Consider the following 18842-nt stretch of genomic DNA (forward strand, 5'->3'; position numbering starts at 1 on the left):
CAGGTGGAACTGAGCTTAAACTGCATGTCCTTACAAGGGAAACCGACAAAAAACCCACACACAATGAAACTGGATTTAGGAAAACTGTGTTCTGCGGAATGGCAAGAAAAGGACTCTATTTCTTTCTTACTAAATTGAAGGGGAAAAAAAACCAACCCACAAAAGAGACTGTATCTCCTTGCTGCCCTCAGCTGGTGTAGAAAGACGATGCTCTGATAGGATAAGTTCCTCCAGTTCTTGCTCATTCAATTGCCACACCAAAAGTGTCTATAACTTTTCCTGTACCTTGAAAGAGGTTAGGTTTCATTCATAAATCCTGGAGGGTTTCGGCTGCCCTACACAATAAGAAATAGCAGATGGTACCCTTGTCTTCCTCCTTTAGAAAGACTTGGACAGTCCATTTTCCTAGGGAGGGGTCTGAGGGGAGAAGGCAGGGAAGGAATCCTGTGTCAGAGCACAAGCATCCACCGCCACGATGCCCTTCTCGTGCCCTCCAGGAACTGTGCCTCGCTGTACAGTGTCCTGTATTTGAAAAGAAGTATCTCGTTGCCGAAACCGGTTTGGCTCAGTGGATAGAGCGTCGGCCTGTGGACTGAAAGGTCCCAGGTTCGATTCCGGTCAAGGGCATGTACCTGGGTTGCGGGCACATCCCCAGTAGGAGATGTGCAGGAGGCAGCTGATCGATGTTTCTCTCTCATCGATGTTTCTAACTCTCTATCTCTCTCCCTTCCTCTCTGTAAAAAATCAATAAAATATATTTAAAAAAAAAAAAAAGAAGTATCTCGTGACATGAAGTAAGTAGGTGGTGTGTTTCCAGGAGAGGGATATAAAACTCAGCCCAACCTGAGTTTCAAAGCATTTATTTCTGCTTGGGTAAAGAGCTAATTGGCCCCAATCAATTTAATAAATATTTTTTTTAAAAGAGAGAATTGAATGAAAAAATAAACAAACGGATTTAACACACTTAAGTTATACAGAATTACCTTTATTTTGGCTGCAACCCTAACTTCATTTTCCTTAAAATGAATACCATTTCACTTTTGCTGTTTTTACATTCATGAAAGCAACACCACTGCACTGCAAAATTACCCACATGCGATTAGGTACCTGATATATGCATTTTGATTTGTTAACAAGCGATAGAAAAGATTGTGTCATCTCATCAAGAAAATATTTTCCTTAGACACCTTATTTCATTTTGATTTCTTTAAAGAGTTATAGCAAAGAGCTGTTTCAAAGGTTGACTCTTTGTCCTTTCACAAGCCGTCCTCGAAATCTCCAAACATCCTGGAAATAATGCCAAACAAAAGTTTATGGAACACTTCAGTTTGTCTCTTCACCATAAAAGAAAGTAAATTTCTAGCATCTACAAATGGTTAAATGGGGGGCGGAGGGAAGGGGGTGGGACGTGGAAGCCTCCACAATAGTCCTATCAGTTAGAAGATAAACCATATTCTGAGACTCCGATTTACTTATTTGCCAACATCTAATATCATGTTAAACAATCTAAGGCAAGGAGTCCCCAAGCTGTCAACCCTGTTGTACTGGGTCCTCTTGTTGATCACAGGTCCGCAGCCGGCTGATTATTATGCTCGGTCACAGTACAGACAGTTCCCTACCCATTTTCCTGCCTTCCGTCGGGTGATTTGCCTGGCTCATTTTGAGTCATCTACTCCTGATTAGGTCATAACCATGCCAATGATACTACAGGTTACTGGTTTATTTGCTTTTCCTTTGTTCTTCATAAAACAATTCAGACTTTTAAATTTATTTCTTATTTCTTGTTTATTTTTGAGCAACCAGCAAGGTATAGAGAGAAGAACGATTTTGGAATTCGACCTGACTCTGCAGTCTAGCTTGTGTCACGTAACAGGCCCACCTCTGGACTATTTTCTCATTAGGAGCATGCAGCTCTAATGACTGCTGCACTGGATTTTGGTGAAGAAAATAAGAAAAAGAGTGTGAAAATGCTTTTGTTGTTACCTTAAAAGAACTATAGAGCAAAAGTTTGTATTGTTATTGTACATAAAATTGATAAACTGTAACATAGAAGGTAACTAAAATAAATACAGGAGGTAACTCATTTAGTGCAATAATGACAAACCTCAAACTGAATGTATACTTTTTTCCTGCCTTAAAATTCAGGGTGTTGGACGGAAACCACAACTATGCTGACAAGCCACGTTGCCTTTGTAAGTCCTTTTACATACTGGACAAAGGGAGAGGGACGATACTTTCTAGAATCTGCAAATGTGAGATCAGAGCATTTTCAGAGGTGGGTACATTCATAGATTCTAAAGGGAGATAGAAGTAAAGGGCGAAGTAAGATTCTTGAGCTGGGAAGGTGTTCAGAAAATGATTCTCGACAGACTGGTGTGCAGCGCTCTTCACAGGCCGGGAAGGCTCCGCCTGTGGGAGGGTCTGCCACCCCAGAGGAAGTGCATGCACTTATGACTACCTAATGTTCATTTAAAAGCAGATCAGCTTCTTGGTTCCCAGGCTACAATGTACATAGTCTACAAAGCAAATATGTCTATTTGCCTTGACTGAGAATTTTTCTATTGATCCTCATCAGCACTGAATGTCCACTAATTAAAAACAAATAATTGGCCGAAACCGGTTTGGCTCAGTGGATAGAGCGTCGGCCTGCGGACTGAAAGGTCCCAGGTTCGATTCCGGTCAAGGGCATGTACCTGGGTTGCGGGCACATCCCCAGTGGGGGATGTGCAGGAGGCAGCTGGTCGATGTTTCTCTCTCATAGATGTTTCTGACTTTCTCTCTCCCTTCCTCTCTGTAAAAGATCAATAAAATATATTTAAAAAAAACAACAACAACAAATAATTGACAAGTGATGTGTATGAATTAGGGAAGCATATGAAGTATCTCACACCTCTTACTGATAAGCATTAGCGATCTATCTCTGTACATGCAAACAAATACTTGCCTAAGAATTGCTTCCTGGGAGTCTTATTGGATTTCCAATTGTATAAATATCTATTCTGTACAAATAAAGGAGGCCTGTGATTGCTAGTCCAAACCTTTAACTTTCCTGTGTGCATTCAGGAGGTAGCCTGTTGTCCTTCATTTCCTGTCCTCTAAGTATGTTTTCTATTTTCTATCCTATCTGACTGTCCTGGAACAAGGTAGCCTGCATACGCCAGGACGGCCCAAAGACACAAAGAAGCCGGTAGGCCATCAGCTCCCCACACTGGGGAAGCAAGTGCAAACTGAAATTCCATGGGCATTCTTTGTTGGTATCAGCCACGTTTCTGCAAAGAGCTCTCACCACACGCAGTTTACACCCTCAAATTAAATCAACAAGGAGGATTAGTAAGCATCTGAAGAAAAGACAAAAACCGAGATCGTTATCTTGCCATTTCATACACATACCTTCAGGGAGACACCTTCTTTCACTCCATACAATTTTTCGGCTAACGACACAATTTCATTCTCAATGTTTTCTTGACTGGTGCCCTTCACATCGATGTAGTGGCAGTTGGCACTGGCAAAATGGCAGGAAATTGCCTGGGCAAAGTGAACCAATTAATATTAAGGGCTAAAATCCCATCAACACCAGCAACCAAGCAAGGTTTCTTTTAGAAAGTCAGTTATTTCCCTCAGTGTTTGATTTCTAGACTGAAAGCTGTTCCATGGCGCCTTAAATCAGTCTCTTTTCAGTAGCCTTTTCTCCTCCTAGCTAAAAGCTACTTGAGAAGTTACAAGAGGTTTTTAACTAGCTGTGATATTTATTTTCAAAAGGCATTTATAGGGCAGGGAACATAATTCTGTTAAGTCAGAGGTCTTTAACTTTTTAACATTTAATTTTTCTAAGGAGTAGATATCCCCAAATGCTTAAAGGGAATGTATTCCAGGGTTTTTCATCATCTTAGTCACAAAAGATACTCAATGAAGTTTGTGATGGCTTGTTATTTCAATGGCCACAGATTGTGTGTGTGGGGGGGGGGGGGGGGGTAAGGGTACACCTTGCAAAGGAAAATAATACACCCCCCTTTTGAATCAAAAGGACATTTGAAGTCTGACAGCAGATACCTGTCTTATTCCTTTATGAAGGCAAGACAGAAGTTACCTGCCCTTCCCATTCTTGAAAAAGTTATAAACAGATCTGCTGCAGGCACTACCTCAAACTCACCTTCCCAGCACAGATCAGTTATCTTAAGGCGACCACACCTGTCAGAACTTCCTTCTTTGCCCCAAACATCACATTTCTAGGCAGAGTGGCCACAAGCTCCGTGTCCCATGTGAGCCCCAGGGCGAGGGGAATGTGCATCCTTTATACATGCTTTTATGTATTTTTTAAAGGTTAGTGTTTTTCCAAACATTAAAGTAGTTGAAAAAATATTGAAAAATTGCAGAGTCAGTATATTAAACTCCTCATTTTTTGTACTGAGGTGCCTATCCGCCCGCCCTTCACAGTGCTGAGGTCTGTGCTAGCGAAGAACCTGATCTCGTGAAGAACCTCCCACTGCAGCCACTCAGATTTAAAATGTTGGCATTGTGCTCATCATGGATTTTCTTGCAGTGATTTTGATTTTTTAAAATATTGGCCCCTGAAGAGAGTGCCTTCTCACCTCACCCTCATCCTGGCCCTGCTGAGCCCAGTGCAAATATGAATGAATGAAAGATGAAACCTGGCAACTAACCCTTTGCCTCAGGGAGACAACAGGTGTTGGTGTAACAAACGAACAGCCTCACTCAGCCCAAAGAAGCCCCCAATATTTAGTATTGACAGTCATGTAATCAAGGGGGAAATGTGAGTCCACACACTGTACTGCCAGGTGTGCTGCTGAATTTTAGAGAAATGAGAAATTGAGAATTTATGAGAAAGTTGTCAAGTTTTAATGTAAGCAATGAAATCATTAAGTTTAAAATCTCTAAGCCCTGGCTGTTTTGGCTCACTGGATAGAGCGTTGGCCTGTGGACTGAAGGGTCCCAGGTTCGATTCCTGTCAAGGGCACATGTCTGGGTTGCAGGCTTGATCCCCAGCCAATCAATGATTCTCTCTCTCATTGATGTTCCTATCTCTCTCTCCCTCTCCCGTCCTCTCTGAAATCAATAAAAAAATATATATATTTTTAAAATGCTCTAACACTGAGGGGTGAAAACAATGGCTGCCTGCTAAATTTGATTTCTGGATAGCCAATTCAGAACCTTTCTTTTGGATCAATAATATTTTTTTCAATAGCAATGATAACATAAACTTTTCTGTTATTTGGTTACTATGAGCTATATACATTCAAAACTTTATTATTTTAGTTTGTCAGCAATGGTTTTTGCCTCCAAAGCACAGGCCATCAGCTCCCAAGTAAGCTCTGGCTCTGAAGCAAATCATGAATGGGATCCTGAGGTCGCCTGGCTTCTTACTGATCTGAGCAAAAAAAGCATGAAATATATTTCCTGGCAATTAAGTTAGACTAAAGGCTAGTTTAGTTAAAAGTCACAAATCTTTTAACTTGAGGATATTTTTTCCAGTGATTTTTTTTTTTTGAGAGAGAGAGTGAAGGAGGGGTGAGAGAGAGAGAGAGAGATATGGACACACACACACACACACACACACATATCATTGTTGATAGAGACACATGGACTGGTTGCCTCCCACACATGCCCCAAACAGGGCCATGGATCAAACTTGCAACCCAGGTACCTGCCCTTGACTGGGAATGAAACCCGTGACCCTTTGGTGCACAGGCCAATGCTCTAACCATTGTGGACCAGCCACGGCAAAAGTGTCAAATCTTTTAAATTTCAATATATCTTGGCATTTTTGTGTTTGGCCATTCATCGTTGAAAAATGCTGTTATGTGAATGCATACCTTCCGGAATCCTTGAGTTCTGTTCTGACCAGATCCATGGATGAGCAAAGGATGAAAGAAAACGGTGTCTCCCTTCTCCATCACAAGGTGAACCCGGGCATTGTTTTCATCATAGTCCTGGATCCCATGGAACATTATGTTAACTCCCCCCTAGAACACAAATGAGAGCCAAGTCTGTATTTGAGGAAGCCAGTAATTACAAACTTTATAGATCATCAGGAAAAGCAAAGGTACTACTCTAAGTTCTTCCAAGAGGAGATAAGTTAGATTCTTTTAAAAAACGTAAATATACAAAAGCTTCTCAGATGTCTGGTTTTTAAAAGTCACCTGTTGATATTAAAATCACAGATATTTTTTTTGACCGAATAAAAACTTTGGAATTTCTTCCTACCCTTTGTTACTGAGTAATAAATGAAGCTCTAGGTCAGCTTTGCATTTTTCAGTTAATGCAGGAGAACTTTACAGCCCGAACTCATGATCATTCTTTCTCAGCATGATAGTCTCCTCATCTGGAACTTTGCATAAATCATTCTCCTATTATTCGGGAGTATCTCTGAGAAACTATTCTCCAAAACTAGGGGAGAAAAAATGTTCAATTTTTCTGAGCTCATGTCTTGTCCAGAGTAAAGAAAGAAGAATCGCAAATTATAACGTTGTGTTTGTTTATAACTGTTTCCAAAGTTAGTTATTGCTTTAAGGAAAGGTTATGTCTTTATTAAAAACTACAGTGAGAAGTGATGTAAAGCTTACAAGCCTTTATGAGGGGGTGGGGCTGCTGTTCTAGGGTAGAGGCAGCATCCCATCCCCCCTCCTAAGACTGAACTCTGTTAGGACTTGGATCCGGTGCACTTCTCTCCTGGCCAGGGTGGATATGCGACCCAAGCTAAGCCAAACTGACCTCCCATTTCGGCCACTCAGATTCAAATCTGAGCAGAGGATGGAAGAGACAGGACATAGTCAGGGTTCAATTGCCCACACCAGGTGCCCCAACGTACTCTTCCTACCGAGCTGCAATGCCCACTTTCCAGCCCAGCAGGCCTAGCCAGCCTTCCAGGGACTCAGCAAGGCCCTGCGGCTCTCCAAAACACTCCCTTTTGCTTGCACCAAACCTTCCCTAAATCTCACCTTACTTGACAAAGCTCATAATTTCAGATTTTATATCAAAATCCAGACTTTTTTTTTTTTTTTTTTTTTTTTACTTAGCACTAATCATCAGCACACCGAGTCTCACTGAGACAGAAGTCTTTAAAGCTATATTCTCTTTACTTCCTACAGGACCACGTTCGTTCTTCCTGCCTTAGTAACAGGTGCTCTTCGCATTCTGACCATCATTCTGGGGCTGCAAGATGTATTGCCTTATACCTAAAGCACTAAAGGCTCCTTTTGGTTTCCCTGCCTATGGACTCCTACATCTTCAATACATCCCGTGCACACCCCAAGATTAGTGGTCTTGAAGAACCAGATCGGTCTCGTCACTTCTGAGCTCAAAAGCATTTAACAGTCCTTCAGCATCAAGAGTTGAATCAGTAAACCGTGGGACAGCCGTGCGATGGAATACTGCTCCATCCTCCCCAGCGCTTCTGCTGGTCTCTCCAGCTGGAAGGTGAGCCGCCCCTCTTTTTCACTGCAAGAGCCACCAATCACTGTGTAAGAATTACTTGGCACTTGGCACATGCATCTGGTCTTGCAATGTGTATGTCTTACCTTTGCAAATTAGGCTCTATAATCTCGAATCCTACAACACCTACCAAAGTTCCCCATGTTGATTGGCTTTCAAACCCTTGTTGAAAGTGCAGAAATGAGTACTTTATCTAACATCCTTGAATTTTCCCTGATTGGGATTCCAAATCCTAGACCAATGTTTGGCTGTGAAGGGAAATGCCATCTCATTGGTAAGGCTCTTTATGTAGACTGATGGGAAATCAAAACAACGCAAGATTCTGATCAAGACTCAGCTGCTAGGCAGACCTACCTCCCACTTGGGATAATCATGCGGCTTCAGGGTGCCTTTGTGTGTGCCCGGGAGCACCACCAGGCAGCCGTTGTTCCGGTCAATGTGCTCCATGGCCGTCCAAGCGCAAACAATGCTATTGCTGGGCCTGAAGGGGAAGTAGTGCAGATCCTGGTGCAGGGGATGGCGGGATGTCTTCTTGCCTGAAATGGAACCTGCTGTTAAAAGACGCTCAGAATTCTTCTCTTCTGCCTGAAAAACCAGAATAATGACCAATCCCTGCAAAAACTAAACAAATGAAACCATGTTCTAGATTCTAGAAAATCTGCCTCAGGTGACAAGCACCTAACTGGAATATCGAATCAACACAGGGACTCCAGATCCTCTACTTTTTTCTGGGTTTCTGGTAGCTGAGTACTCACATACACTATTTTCTAGCAAGTCATACATATATCATCATCTCTATTGTGCTTTATTCCTTTCTAACTGGTTTGGGCACAGGGCCTAGTGTCAAAAAACAAAGTTTAATTAATTATATTGAAGAGAGTGGTCATCTTTGAGGTCCCCTGATAGTCTGCAAAATGTTTTTAATTAGCTAACTAAATAAAAAAGCCCTAAGAGGTTTCCTCACCAAACTAGAAGCATTTGGTATATAATCACTGTGCAGAATCAGAGATGCCACGACCACATTTACATTTCTCCCTGGTTTTGCTCTTTGAATCTGATTCCCCAGGCTCCCTGATCTCTCCAGGCAAGACATCCAGGGAGGAGAGACTTGGTGATGTGAAGCTACAGGCCTATCACAGAAGCCTCTCCTGGCCCTCCAGGAAGAAAAAGTAGAAAACATGAAAAGATCTCTGATGGCCAATTTACTACTGCTGGTATAGCAACATTCCTCAGCATGGCCCAACAGCCATCTGCATAAGAATATCAGGGGATGGTAAATAACATGCAGATTCCTGAGTACTACCATCCAAATCAGTTTCTCAGGAAGTAAGGTTTTAGAAGCTATATTTTAGAAAGCACAATAAATTTTAATAACAACTGTAGTATGTGATTTACAAAAATAGTTTAATTTTGTTAATAATAATAATAATAATAATAATAAAGGCAGAATTCACACTATCACAGGTGAGGATGGTTAATAAAGCTTAGAGATGTTGAGTAATAGGTCCTTATGTGATATAAAGAGTTGTTTATAAACCTGAATGTTTAAGAATCCTATCATCTGAAAATCCAGCAGTAATAACCCTACAGTTAATATATGAAATCACTATTACACTAAATGTTGTTATGATATAAGCTATTTTGAATTAAAGTACTGTAAAAAACAAAATTCAAGTGGGTAAATTTAAAGATCTAATGGGCTGTATTGAATGACTTACGAATTGAGCAGCATTCAATGTAGCAGACAGAAGGAGCTCAGAGGAGATTACCAAATGGAAGGCTTTGGTAGGCAGATGGTGGAGGGATAAGGAAGTTACTAGAGAAGAGGACTGTTCAGGCAGCCCCTTTAAGGGGAGGGGCAGGGGGACTATTCGGCAGATGACCTCACTAGTGCTGACATTGACTGGTTAAGATTTTATTCCTGGGAGGAACTGAAACTGCAATTTGGTTAGGTATTAAGGCTCAGCTTGCTGATGTGGGCTAGCACAAGGGATTCCATTTTAGGCCTGTTGTCTCTCTTTTAACAGGACACATACTCATTTATGCAAAGTTTAGCACTTATACACATGGCTATAGTTAGAACATCAACCTTATGTATTTTAACAAAACATTTTCCTTCCCCTGAACAAATAAGAGCCCTTTACCAGAGTCGGGAGGCTTGTTTATCAGCATGGTATGCATGGCCATAATGTTGGGTCCAGTGAAGCACTCCACATATTTCAGAATCTAAAGGAAAGGGTGGGTGTGGGGGGGGGGGAATTCATGAGAAACCAGATGCACAAGCGAGTGGCACAAAGTACAACTATCTTTATGAGAACCAAGATGACAGTAGTTTAAAAAAGCCAATCTCACAACATTGCAAACAAAGCACTTGGAAATCATTGGAAATTTGAAAAAGTGAGCACTTGGAAATCACTGGAAATTTCTAACACTCCGAATTAACGGGCTTTTTGGAGCCTATTGGAAACATAACCGCTTTTTCTACAAGAGAGATGGAAGTTTCTATGAGAGATCAACTGGGAAGGACGGATGGTTCATGCCTCCCCACCTCCTTTCAATCAAAGCTGACGACAGTTGCTCAGTGAGGAGCCAGCTTCCTCCTCCTTCATGGAGACTGTTCACAGGAAGGGACCATGACAGGACCCAACCCACATGCAGCTGTCATGAGGAGCCCAGAGGAAAGGAGAACAGCAGCTCAGAGGACCCTCACAGTCAGTGTGACCATTCACTCAGCTCTTTACTGAGGTCTGTGAACCAGGCAGAGTGACAGGAAACAGGATACAACAGCGAGCTGCCTCAAAGAGTTTATATTATAGTCTGGTGGAAGATAAACAAACGATGACATGGGCAGTTGTGGTTGAGACACATGCTATGAAGAATAAGCCGCAATGAGAGCATGTGACAGGGAGGGCTGAATTAGTCACAGGCTCCAGCAGCTGCGGTGTTGCCTCCAGCACCTAACCCTCCTGGGGAGGGGTGAAGTACAGAAAGGACTCAACATTGAATGCCTACTACTTGCCAGGGGCTTTATGAAATCAGCCCAATTAAGCCTCACAGTAATCCCTGAAAATTAATGTCCCCATCCTATCTAGTAATAGACAAACATGGTAATTGATCGTGCCTTCACTACGCCTCCTATTGGCTAATCAGCAAGATATGCAAATTAGCCACCAACAAAGATGGCGGTTAATTTGCATACATAGGCGCGAAGCGGCGGAGCAAAGACTGAAGGCAGCTCCGGCCAGAACAGCGAAGACTGAAGGCGGCTCTGGCTGGACCGAAGGCCTGGGTCCCGGGTGCCAGAGGAAAACTGGTGCCGGCAGCCAGGGGAAGGGAAGGCCTATTGCACTAATCTTTTCGTGCAACAGGCCTCAGTTAAATAATAATCCTTTAAAACAAATAGCCCACATGAATAAGCCTGAGGTTGATAAATTGCCCAAGTTGGCAGAGTCAGCTACATGAAAAGTTGATATTCAAACTCCAATTCTGACTCCAAAAAATGAAGCACATTTTACTGCTTTCTCACTATTTGGTATCTTGTGTGTAAGGAATCTATATATATAAAAGCCTAAGCAACCGTTAAGACAGAACAACCGGTTGCTATGACGTGTACTGACCACCAGGGGGCAGATGCTCAATGCAGGAGCTGCCCCCAGCTGGCAGGCCCCAATCACCAAAGGGGCTTGCTGGCCAACCTGGTCCCTCCCCCCAGATGGCAGGCCCCAATCACCCAATCGGGGCTGGGATGGGGAACTGGGGGTGGGTGGTGGTAGATGCGGCCCCTTTCCCAGGGGGGCTGAGGGCCGGCTCCCTCCTTGGGGCTGGCGGCCAACCTCCCAGGTCCCTTCTCCTGTACCTTCCCCCCACCTACAACCCAGCTGGCAAGCCCTGATAGGCCTGCCCACCATGGTGGTGGTTGGGCTCTCCCCGTGCTGGCCAGCCTCCCGGTCCCTCGCCCTGGCTGGCAGGTCCTGATCGCACCTAAGAGGGGCTGGGCCCCGGGCTGGGATGGGGAACTGGGGGTGGGTGGTGGAGGACGCGGGTAGCAAGGGAAGGAGAAGGCCGGGAGGTGGGGAACCTGATCGGCCCTGATTGCGAGCCAGGCCTAAGGACCCCACCTGTGTACGAATTTCGTACTCATTTGGAATAATTTTGAGTATGAGGAATAAGCCTGAGGAGTCAGGCCTGATATTTGTTTTTTATAAAGCCTGTCATTTTTCTGTTTGTTTTTCACTTAGGTCAGTATTTTCTAAACCTCATTCAAAAGCCATCCTCACCATTTTTGCCATACTTTGCAGAATTTCCCAATATAGTTAGCTAATAATTCTTTAACTCCTTTTAACTTAGTCTTGTCTTGATTAATATCCTCGAAATCATGGGTTAGATGTGCTGGTTACTTTTCAATACACACTAAACTAGATAGCTATTAAAACATTCCATACTGCCTTAGCTGGTTTGGCTCAGTGGATAGAGCGTTGGCCTGCGGACTGAAGGGTCCTGGGTTCGATTCCAGTCAAGGGCACATGCCCGGGTTGTAGGCTCCATCCCCCTTGGGGGCCGTGCAGGAGGCAGCTGGTCCGTGATTCTCTCTCATCATTGATGTTTCCATCTCTCTCTCCCTCTCCCTTCCTCTCTGACATCAATTAAAAAAAAAAACCAAAAACATTCCATACCTTCTAAAAATTATTGCATGAACCACCAGAGACATGGGTCATACTTTAGAAATGTAGGAAACCTGAAAATCCCCATAATGTTCCATTTACCACAAGTGGCCTCCAATCTTGAGCTTTTCCTCCTTGACCCACCCACACAGCTTCCATGTCCATCACATACCATGAGGTTCAGATGAATGGATGGTCCAGAAGGGACACTTCCCCTCCGGCCACCAACGCATGGGGCTGGACATCACAGACCTGTACAGTCTTTCTTCATGAGTCAAATTCTCTAACAGCCCTTGGCTTATAACTTCTAATAAGTACTATATGTAATGTCTCCTTTAAAGCCATTCTAAATGGATGGTTCATGAACTGGGGTACATGTGTGCTGTGGAATAATGCACAGTAGTTTTAAAAATAAAAGTAGATCCAGAGATACTAATGGAAAGATGTCTAAGATCTACCAGAAATGGAAAAAACAAGGTGACAACCAGTATGTTCCCACGTTACAAGGTGGGGGCATACGAATATGCTTGCATATACACAAAATAATTCAGATGAGTACATAAGAAAGCTGAGCAGTGAAGAAGGCTATGGGTGCGAGACTTTACTTTTCATTTTATGCCCCTCTGGACTACTTGGATATTTTCATAAGTATGAACTGCTCTTAAAGAATAATAATTATTTTAAGAACTAGTTTAAATTTAAAGTCAAACTCGCAGTTCTGCTGACCAGATTCATAAAACAAAACAAAACAAACAAACAAAGAAATGGATTTACACTGCATAGCTTCAGCAATTTCACCCTTTGGTACGCCTGAATCAAGTGTAAGAAAGACTCCCTCTTTAACACAGAATTCCTTCCCTTCTCAACCAGAGGTAATTAGCAAACTCTACAGTGCCGTTTCTCAATCAGGGCATAACTGACAGTTGGGGCTGAATAATCATTTGTCTCGGGGAGGGGGTTATTCTGTGCCTCATAGGGTCCTAGAGCCCCATTAGCATCATTCTGGCTTCTACACCTTAGAAGCCAGGAGCACACCATCCCTCCTTGTCCATGTGTGACGACCAAGCATGTCTCCAGACATTGCAAATACCATCATCTCCCATGGAGAACCACTGCTCTAGGACCACAGCAGAAAGGTGATAGGTAAAGTAAAAAGACAGATTTCGGAGGCAAGCATGCACATGGGCTATTAGCTTAGAGGAAAATATATTCAAGGTCTTGAACCTCAGGGAGAGTGCAGTATCTGAAGAGTTCCTCATCTTCTTGGAAATCTTGGGCCTTGGTAATCACTTTTTCACTTGGAGCATATTTTGATTTCGCAATGGTCACATCTTTCATTAACATTAATCCAGCTGGTTTTACCTCTTGTCTGCAGAGTCTTTCAAACTCATTCCTAGAAAATTAAGTTGGCAAATGATGTCCTTACTGCTGGCTCCAAGCACCTACCTGACCCAGTTCTGGGAAAAATTCACAGATTGGGGTGGGGGGGGGGGGGTATTCCCTCTGCACTAAGTTGGCCTCCAGCCCAGGTTGAATAATTCTGATTAGGAAAGGAGGAGAAAACAGCCAACTCAGAAGTCCCTGCTTCCTAACTGCGAGGCTGGAATTCACTACCAGAACTCAAATATTCCTTAGCTTAGAAGACCATTTGGAGAAATACATGTGATTTGGTGACACCTGGAGAATAGCAAACACTGCTGTAGCACTAGCAGCACTTCAGGCCCTGTTCCAAGTCTTCTCTCAATATGTTTACCTTATTTAGTCCTAACAACGACTCGAGGTCGTAAGTACTATTATTACCCCCATTTTACAGATGTGGGACAGAGACATGGGAAGGGTAAGTAAACTGCCCCAGGACACACAATGTTAAGTGGTGGGGCTAATATTAAAGCCAGCCAGTCTGGCTCCAGAGCCCAGTTTCCTAAGGAGCCAAATCACTAAAAGTGCACAAGCTAATCTTACTATATTCCCATCACATGCATAAAACATATACTTCTGTAAAATAACAAATAGTTACCATACCTAAAGCGTTTGATATCAGCATCAGATACCAAATTTTTAATGACAAGGAACCCATTTTCTTCATAAAATTTTCTCTGTTCTAGGCTTAGAACATTATTATCCCGAGTATACCTAAAGGAGAAAAATACATCTCAAATAATAACAAATCACAACCTAACAATACCCAGCACTTCTATTTCAAAGACTTTAAGGAAGTAATATGAAAAAAAATGTAAAGTTTTAAATCCAAAGCATTAACTACTGTCACAAAGAAATTAAAGAATTAACAAATTATATCATCTCCATTCAATGGGATATGACTCAGGCATTAAAAATAAGCAGTATAGCCCTAACCGGTTTGGCTCAGTGGATAGAGCGTCAGCTTGCGGACTGAAAGGTCCCAGGTTTGATTCCAGTCAAGGGCATGTACCTTGGTTGCAGGCACATCCCCAGTGGGGGGTGTGCAGGACGCAGCTGATCAATGTTTCTCTCTCATGTTTCTAATTCTCTATCCCTCTCCCTTCCTCTCTGTAAAAAATCAATAAAATATATTTTTTAAAAAATAAGCAGTATATAATAGCAGGGACAATGCTTATTATAATAAAATATGATTATAATTTATAAAGCTAAGACACTATTTTTAAAAAGTGCAAAAATACAAAAAAATTTTTTAACAGTGATTACCTTTATGTAATGAAATTATATATGATTTTAAAAGATTCTATTTCTCTGATTTAACATTTTGTTTTGTAATGAATAGGTATAGTTTTTCAGATTGGCAACAAATTCAGTAGAATATATATATATATATATACATATATATATATATATATGTATATATATATATATATATAGAATGGAGAAAAAATATCAGAAAGGGTGCAATCTGGTTATATATATTTAATCTTCACCCAAGAAGTGAGGATATTTTTCCCATTGATTTTTAGAAAGAATGAAAGGGAGGAGGGAGGGCAGGAGAGAGAAACATCAATATGACAGAGACACATGGATTGGTTGCCTCCCACATGAGTCCTGACCTGGGGACCTGGGGAGGGATGGTACTTGCCCTGGACCTGGAATCGAACCTGAGACCCTCCAGTGTGCAGGCCTATGCTCTGACCACTGAGCAACTGCGGCCAGGGCAGATTTTATATTTTTAATTGTCTGGTTCATGAATTCTCCAAAGAAATCAAAATAACAAAATCCAGATATGTGTACAGCATACACACACACTCAAATCACCCAGTCCATTCCTCTCTAGTTGGAATTGTGGCTTTCTGAGAATACTCCTGGAGATCAGATGTCTTTTTCTTTAAAGGTAAAGAGATAAACTAAACATGTTAGCTGATACATCCTATGACCATATGACAGGTGAACTTAAATAAGATATAGCATGCCTGAATTTTAAATATATTTTATTGATTTTTTACAGAGAGGAAGGGAGAAGGACAGAGATTTTGAAACATCGATGAGAGAGAAACATCAATCAGCTGCCTCCTGCACACCCCCCACTGGAGATGTGCCCGAAACCACAGTACATACCCTTGACCGGAATCGAACCCGGGACCCTTCAGTCCGCAGGCCGACGCTCCATCCACTGAGCCAAACCGGTCAGGGCAACATGCCTGAATTTTAAACACCATATTGTGCCCTTTCTGATATTTTTTTCCTTTCTGAATTTTAAAATACAAATAGAAAATTAAAGTCAGGATCTTCAAAAATTTCCACAATTGTTCTAATTAGAATAAGTCCTGGAAATGGAGGCTTTGCAGAATGAATTGTTACCAGGCAACAGGATATACTGTGTTTTATATACTAGTTACCACTAGAAGAGCCTTTATATACATTGTATGGCTAAAAATTAAAATTAGATCTACTTACTGGAATTGAGGATGGAAACTGGCAGAAGGAACAGCCCCTGAAGTGGGGTGAGCTATCTAGGATATGAATTAAGGCAAATACAAATTTAGGAGTCAAACTTTTCTAGAAACAACAGTTTCTAGAAAACTGGATTGGCTCTCACATGGGAAGACGGGTCCCAAACAGATATCAAGCAAACTGCTTATCTACATAACTCTGGCAGTTCCATACTACTGCCTCCCTCACTTCATTTCATTCCCACAGCCGCCTGAGGAGAGGGCTGGAAGCTCTGATATTAGTCCTGCCACTCAGAGCAGGGAACCTCGGCCTGGAGGGCTCAGTAGCTGGTCCAAGGTCACCCAACAGAAAATGGCTGAGCCAAGACTTGACCCACAACCTTCACTTCATAGCTTCCATGTATTTTATTCCACACGACTATTCCTTCCACTAAACTGAATGAGTAAAAATTGAAAGGGCCAATTCTAGAAGTAAAGAGAAAGATGTGCTAGTTAAAAGAGGTATTTAATTTATTTGGAGTCCAGGCCAAAATATTAGAAACAATTTGGCTGGTCATTTAAAAAACCTATAAAATAAGCAACGATTCCAAGAAAAGTATGATCCACACAGTCAAATATAATTTTAAATACTTAAAGAACTAGTAATTTGTTCTAATTTTTTTTCTCCAGTAACCATAGATTGCTGACTTAGCATCTATAGTTTCTTTTTTTCATTTTTAAAATCATATCTTTAGTTTAAAGAGTTATTTTCAGAATGTCCCTTCTCGTAAACATGTTATTTTTTTTTATATTTTATTGATTTTTTTACAGAGAGGAAGGGAGAGGGATAGAGAGCTAGAAACATCAGTCAGCTGCCTCCTGCACACCGCCCACTGGGGATGTGCCCACAACCAAGGTACATGCCCTTGACCAGAATCAAACCTGGAATCTTTCAGTCGGAAGGCCAACGCTCCATCCACTGAGCCAAACCGGCTAGGGCAAACATGTTATTTTTAAATGACATCTTATATAACTGGAACAATGTTATAGTCCAAAAGAAAGGCAGGCCAGGAGTCAGAATCACTAGCTACTGTCTGTGTTTCACGTAGCAGAGAAGTTGATGACCTTTGTCAACTATTCTCAGAAAAAATGTGATTGCGAGGACAGTTCAAAGGCAACATTCCAGGGGGGGAGGGGGGGGGAGGAAATACATGTGAAAACACTGAGTTCTGCCTTTGACACCATTATAGCAAGAAACAGCAAGATCAGAATATCAAATTTCAAAGTAGTAACAGCCTGGAGAGGAACCTCAATTGATTATAAATACCTAGTCTCAATATAGCAGTGGTTCTCTCGTTTGAGCATGTGTCAGAAACAGCAAGTGGACTCATCCTCAGGGATTTGTTTCTCGAGGTCTGAGATGAGCCTGAAAATCTACATTTCCAACTAGCTTCCATGTGGTGTTGACGTCCCAGGACCACACTCTGACAACCACTGCTTCAGTTAAATGACCTTGGTCCAGAGTTTGAACCTCGCCTAGCTTCCAATCTCTCACCTGTAACATGAGATTATGTAATACCCTGGTTCCCCTCATCAGTCTATGGACGCGATTTTAAACGTACAGCGGTTCTGGTACATCGCTGCTTGGAACTCAGCTGGAGAGCAATAGTGAAAGTAAAAGAAACAGCTAGTATGGTCATGAGATTTCAGGATCCTACAGACAGCCGGACAGAGGCGAATCAGCTCGCATTAAGGAGCCATCCCCGGCAGTTTATAGGGAGCTTCCAAAAGTGCGCCCCGGAAGAGAACACCTAATCTGAGCAGCAAGTACACTCCATAAAGGGAGTTGATTTACGCGTCCTATGCTGTAGTGACACCTCTCTGGACCCAACACCGCTGCGCACCCATTCCCTCCCGGGTTAATTCAGATGCCGAATCCGGAGGCGGACCCAGTGCGAGCGCCGAGGGGTCGCAGGCCGAGCTCAGCGCGCAGAGCTGAGGGCGCGACAGACGGGCGAGCTCCCTTCCCAGCCCGGCGGGTGCCCCGCGGAGGCCCGGCCGCCCGCCTCGGCTCCTCCAGGCCGCTCTGCTTCTAGGTGTCCGGGCAGCCGCGGAGGCCACGCGCGGCGCAGGTCAGAAGATGACCTCCTTGGTGACAAGCAGGGAGACAGCGGCCCCAGCGGCCCCGAGGCTGGAGTCACGCCGCGTCGCCCCCTGCAGCCGGCGCTGGCCTGGGATGCGCCCTCCTCCGGGCCCCTCGCGCCCGGCGCCCGGAAGGGCTGTGCCCATCTCCGGGACCGGGGCGCTGAGGAAGGGGAAGAACCTACGATCGCCCTGGAGGCCACCACCCTTCCAGCCCGAGCCCCGCGCAGCCCAAAGGATACGACGGCCGCGGCCGAGGGGCAGCCGAGGTGGCCCAGGACGACGCGCAGGCGGGAGGCAGCGCGCGCCCCGTCCATGGCAGCAGCTGGAAGGACGGCGGCCGGGCCTCGCCTCTACTTGGCTCCTGCGAGCGGCCCCGCCCCCGGCCCCAGCGGACGCCCCGCCTCCTCAGCTTGAAGGGCTCAGGGACTGGGCTAAGGTCACCCAAGAAGAAACCGAACCGCAACGTGACCCACAGTCTTAACTGCGTAGTTTCGGATATTTTGTTCCACATGACTGTTCCTTCCACTAAGCTGCTGAAAGAATAAAAATGTATATGTTCTGCTCTACAAGTAACATGCTGTTAAGAGGCATTTAATTTCAGGGAGTCCAGTCCCAAATAGCAAAAGCTGGTCCTTAAAAAGGAAGAGCATGAAATCAATGACACACTGAAATGTCTGATCCACACAGTCTAGATCTAGAATAATTTTAAATTTCCTAAAGAACTAGAATT

At 43.3% G+C, this 18842-nt stretch overlaps 1 protein-coding gene across 1 annotated transcript; it reads right to left on the reverse strand.

Annotated features, from left to right (window-relative positions):
- Positions 1-964: 964 nt before the first annotated feature.
- PHYH (phytanoyl-CoA 2-hydroxylase) lies at positions 965-18503 on the reverse strand. Its single transcript, XM_036352656.1, has 9 exons — positions 18352-18503; positions 15993-16048; positions 14133-14243; positions 13335-13503; positions 9594-9675; positions 7804-7985; positions 5832-5981; positions 3391-3525; positions 965-1287 (listed from the first exon to the last, which is right to left on the reverse strand). The coding sequence occupies exons 1-9, from the start codon at positions 18424-18426 to the stop codon at positions 1234-1236; spliced, it is 1014 nt and encodes a 337-aa protein (XP_036208549.1). The 5' UTR covers positions 18427-18503; the 3' UTR covers positions 965-1233.
- Positions 18504-18842: the final 339 nt, after the last annotated feature.

The sequence above is a fragment of the Myotis myotis genome, unplaced genomic scaffold, assembly GCF_014108235.1.
Source record: "Myotis myotis isolate mMyoMyo1 unplaced genomic scaffold, mMyoMyo1.p scaffold_m19_p_1, whole genome shotgun sequence".
NCBI lineage: Eukaryota > Metazoa > Chordata > Mammalia > Chiroptera > Vespertilionidae > Myotis > Myotis myotis.

Excerpts from the sequence above, each read along its gene's own strand:
- PHYH (XM_036352656.1), bottom strand. The coding sequence starts at position 18,426 with ATGGACGGGGCGCGCGCTGCCTCCCGCCTGCGCGTCGTCCTGGGCCAC. Across the intron at positions 3,526-5,831 it reads GAACTCAAGGATTCCGGAAG|GCAATTTCCTGCCATTTTGC; the intron begins GTATGCATTCAC and ends CACTTTGCCCAG. Across the intron at positions 1,288-3,390 it reads AAGAAGGTGTCTCCCTGAAG|GATGTTTGGAGATTTCGAGG; the intron begins GTATGTGTATGA and ends CATTATTTCCAG.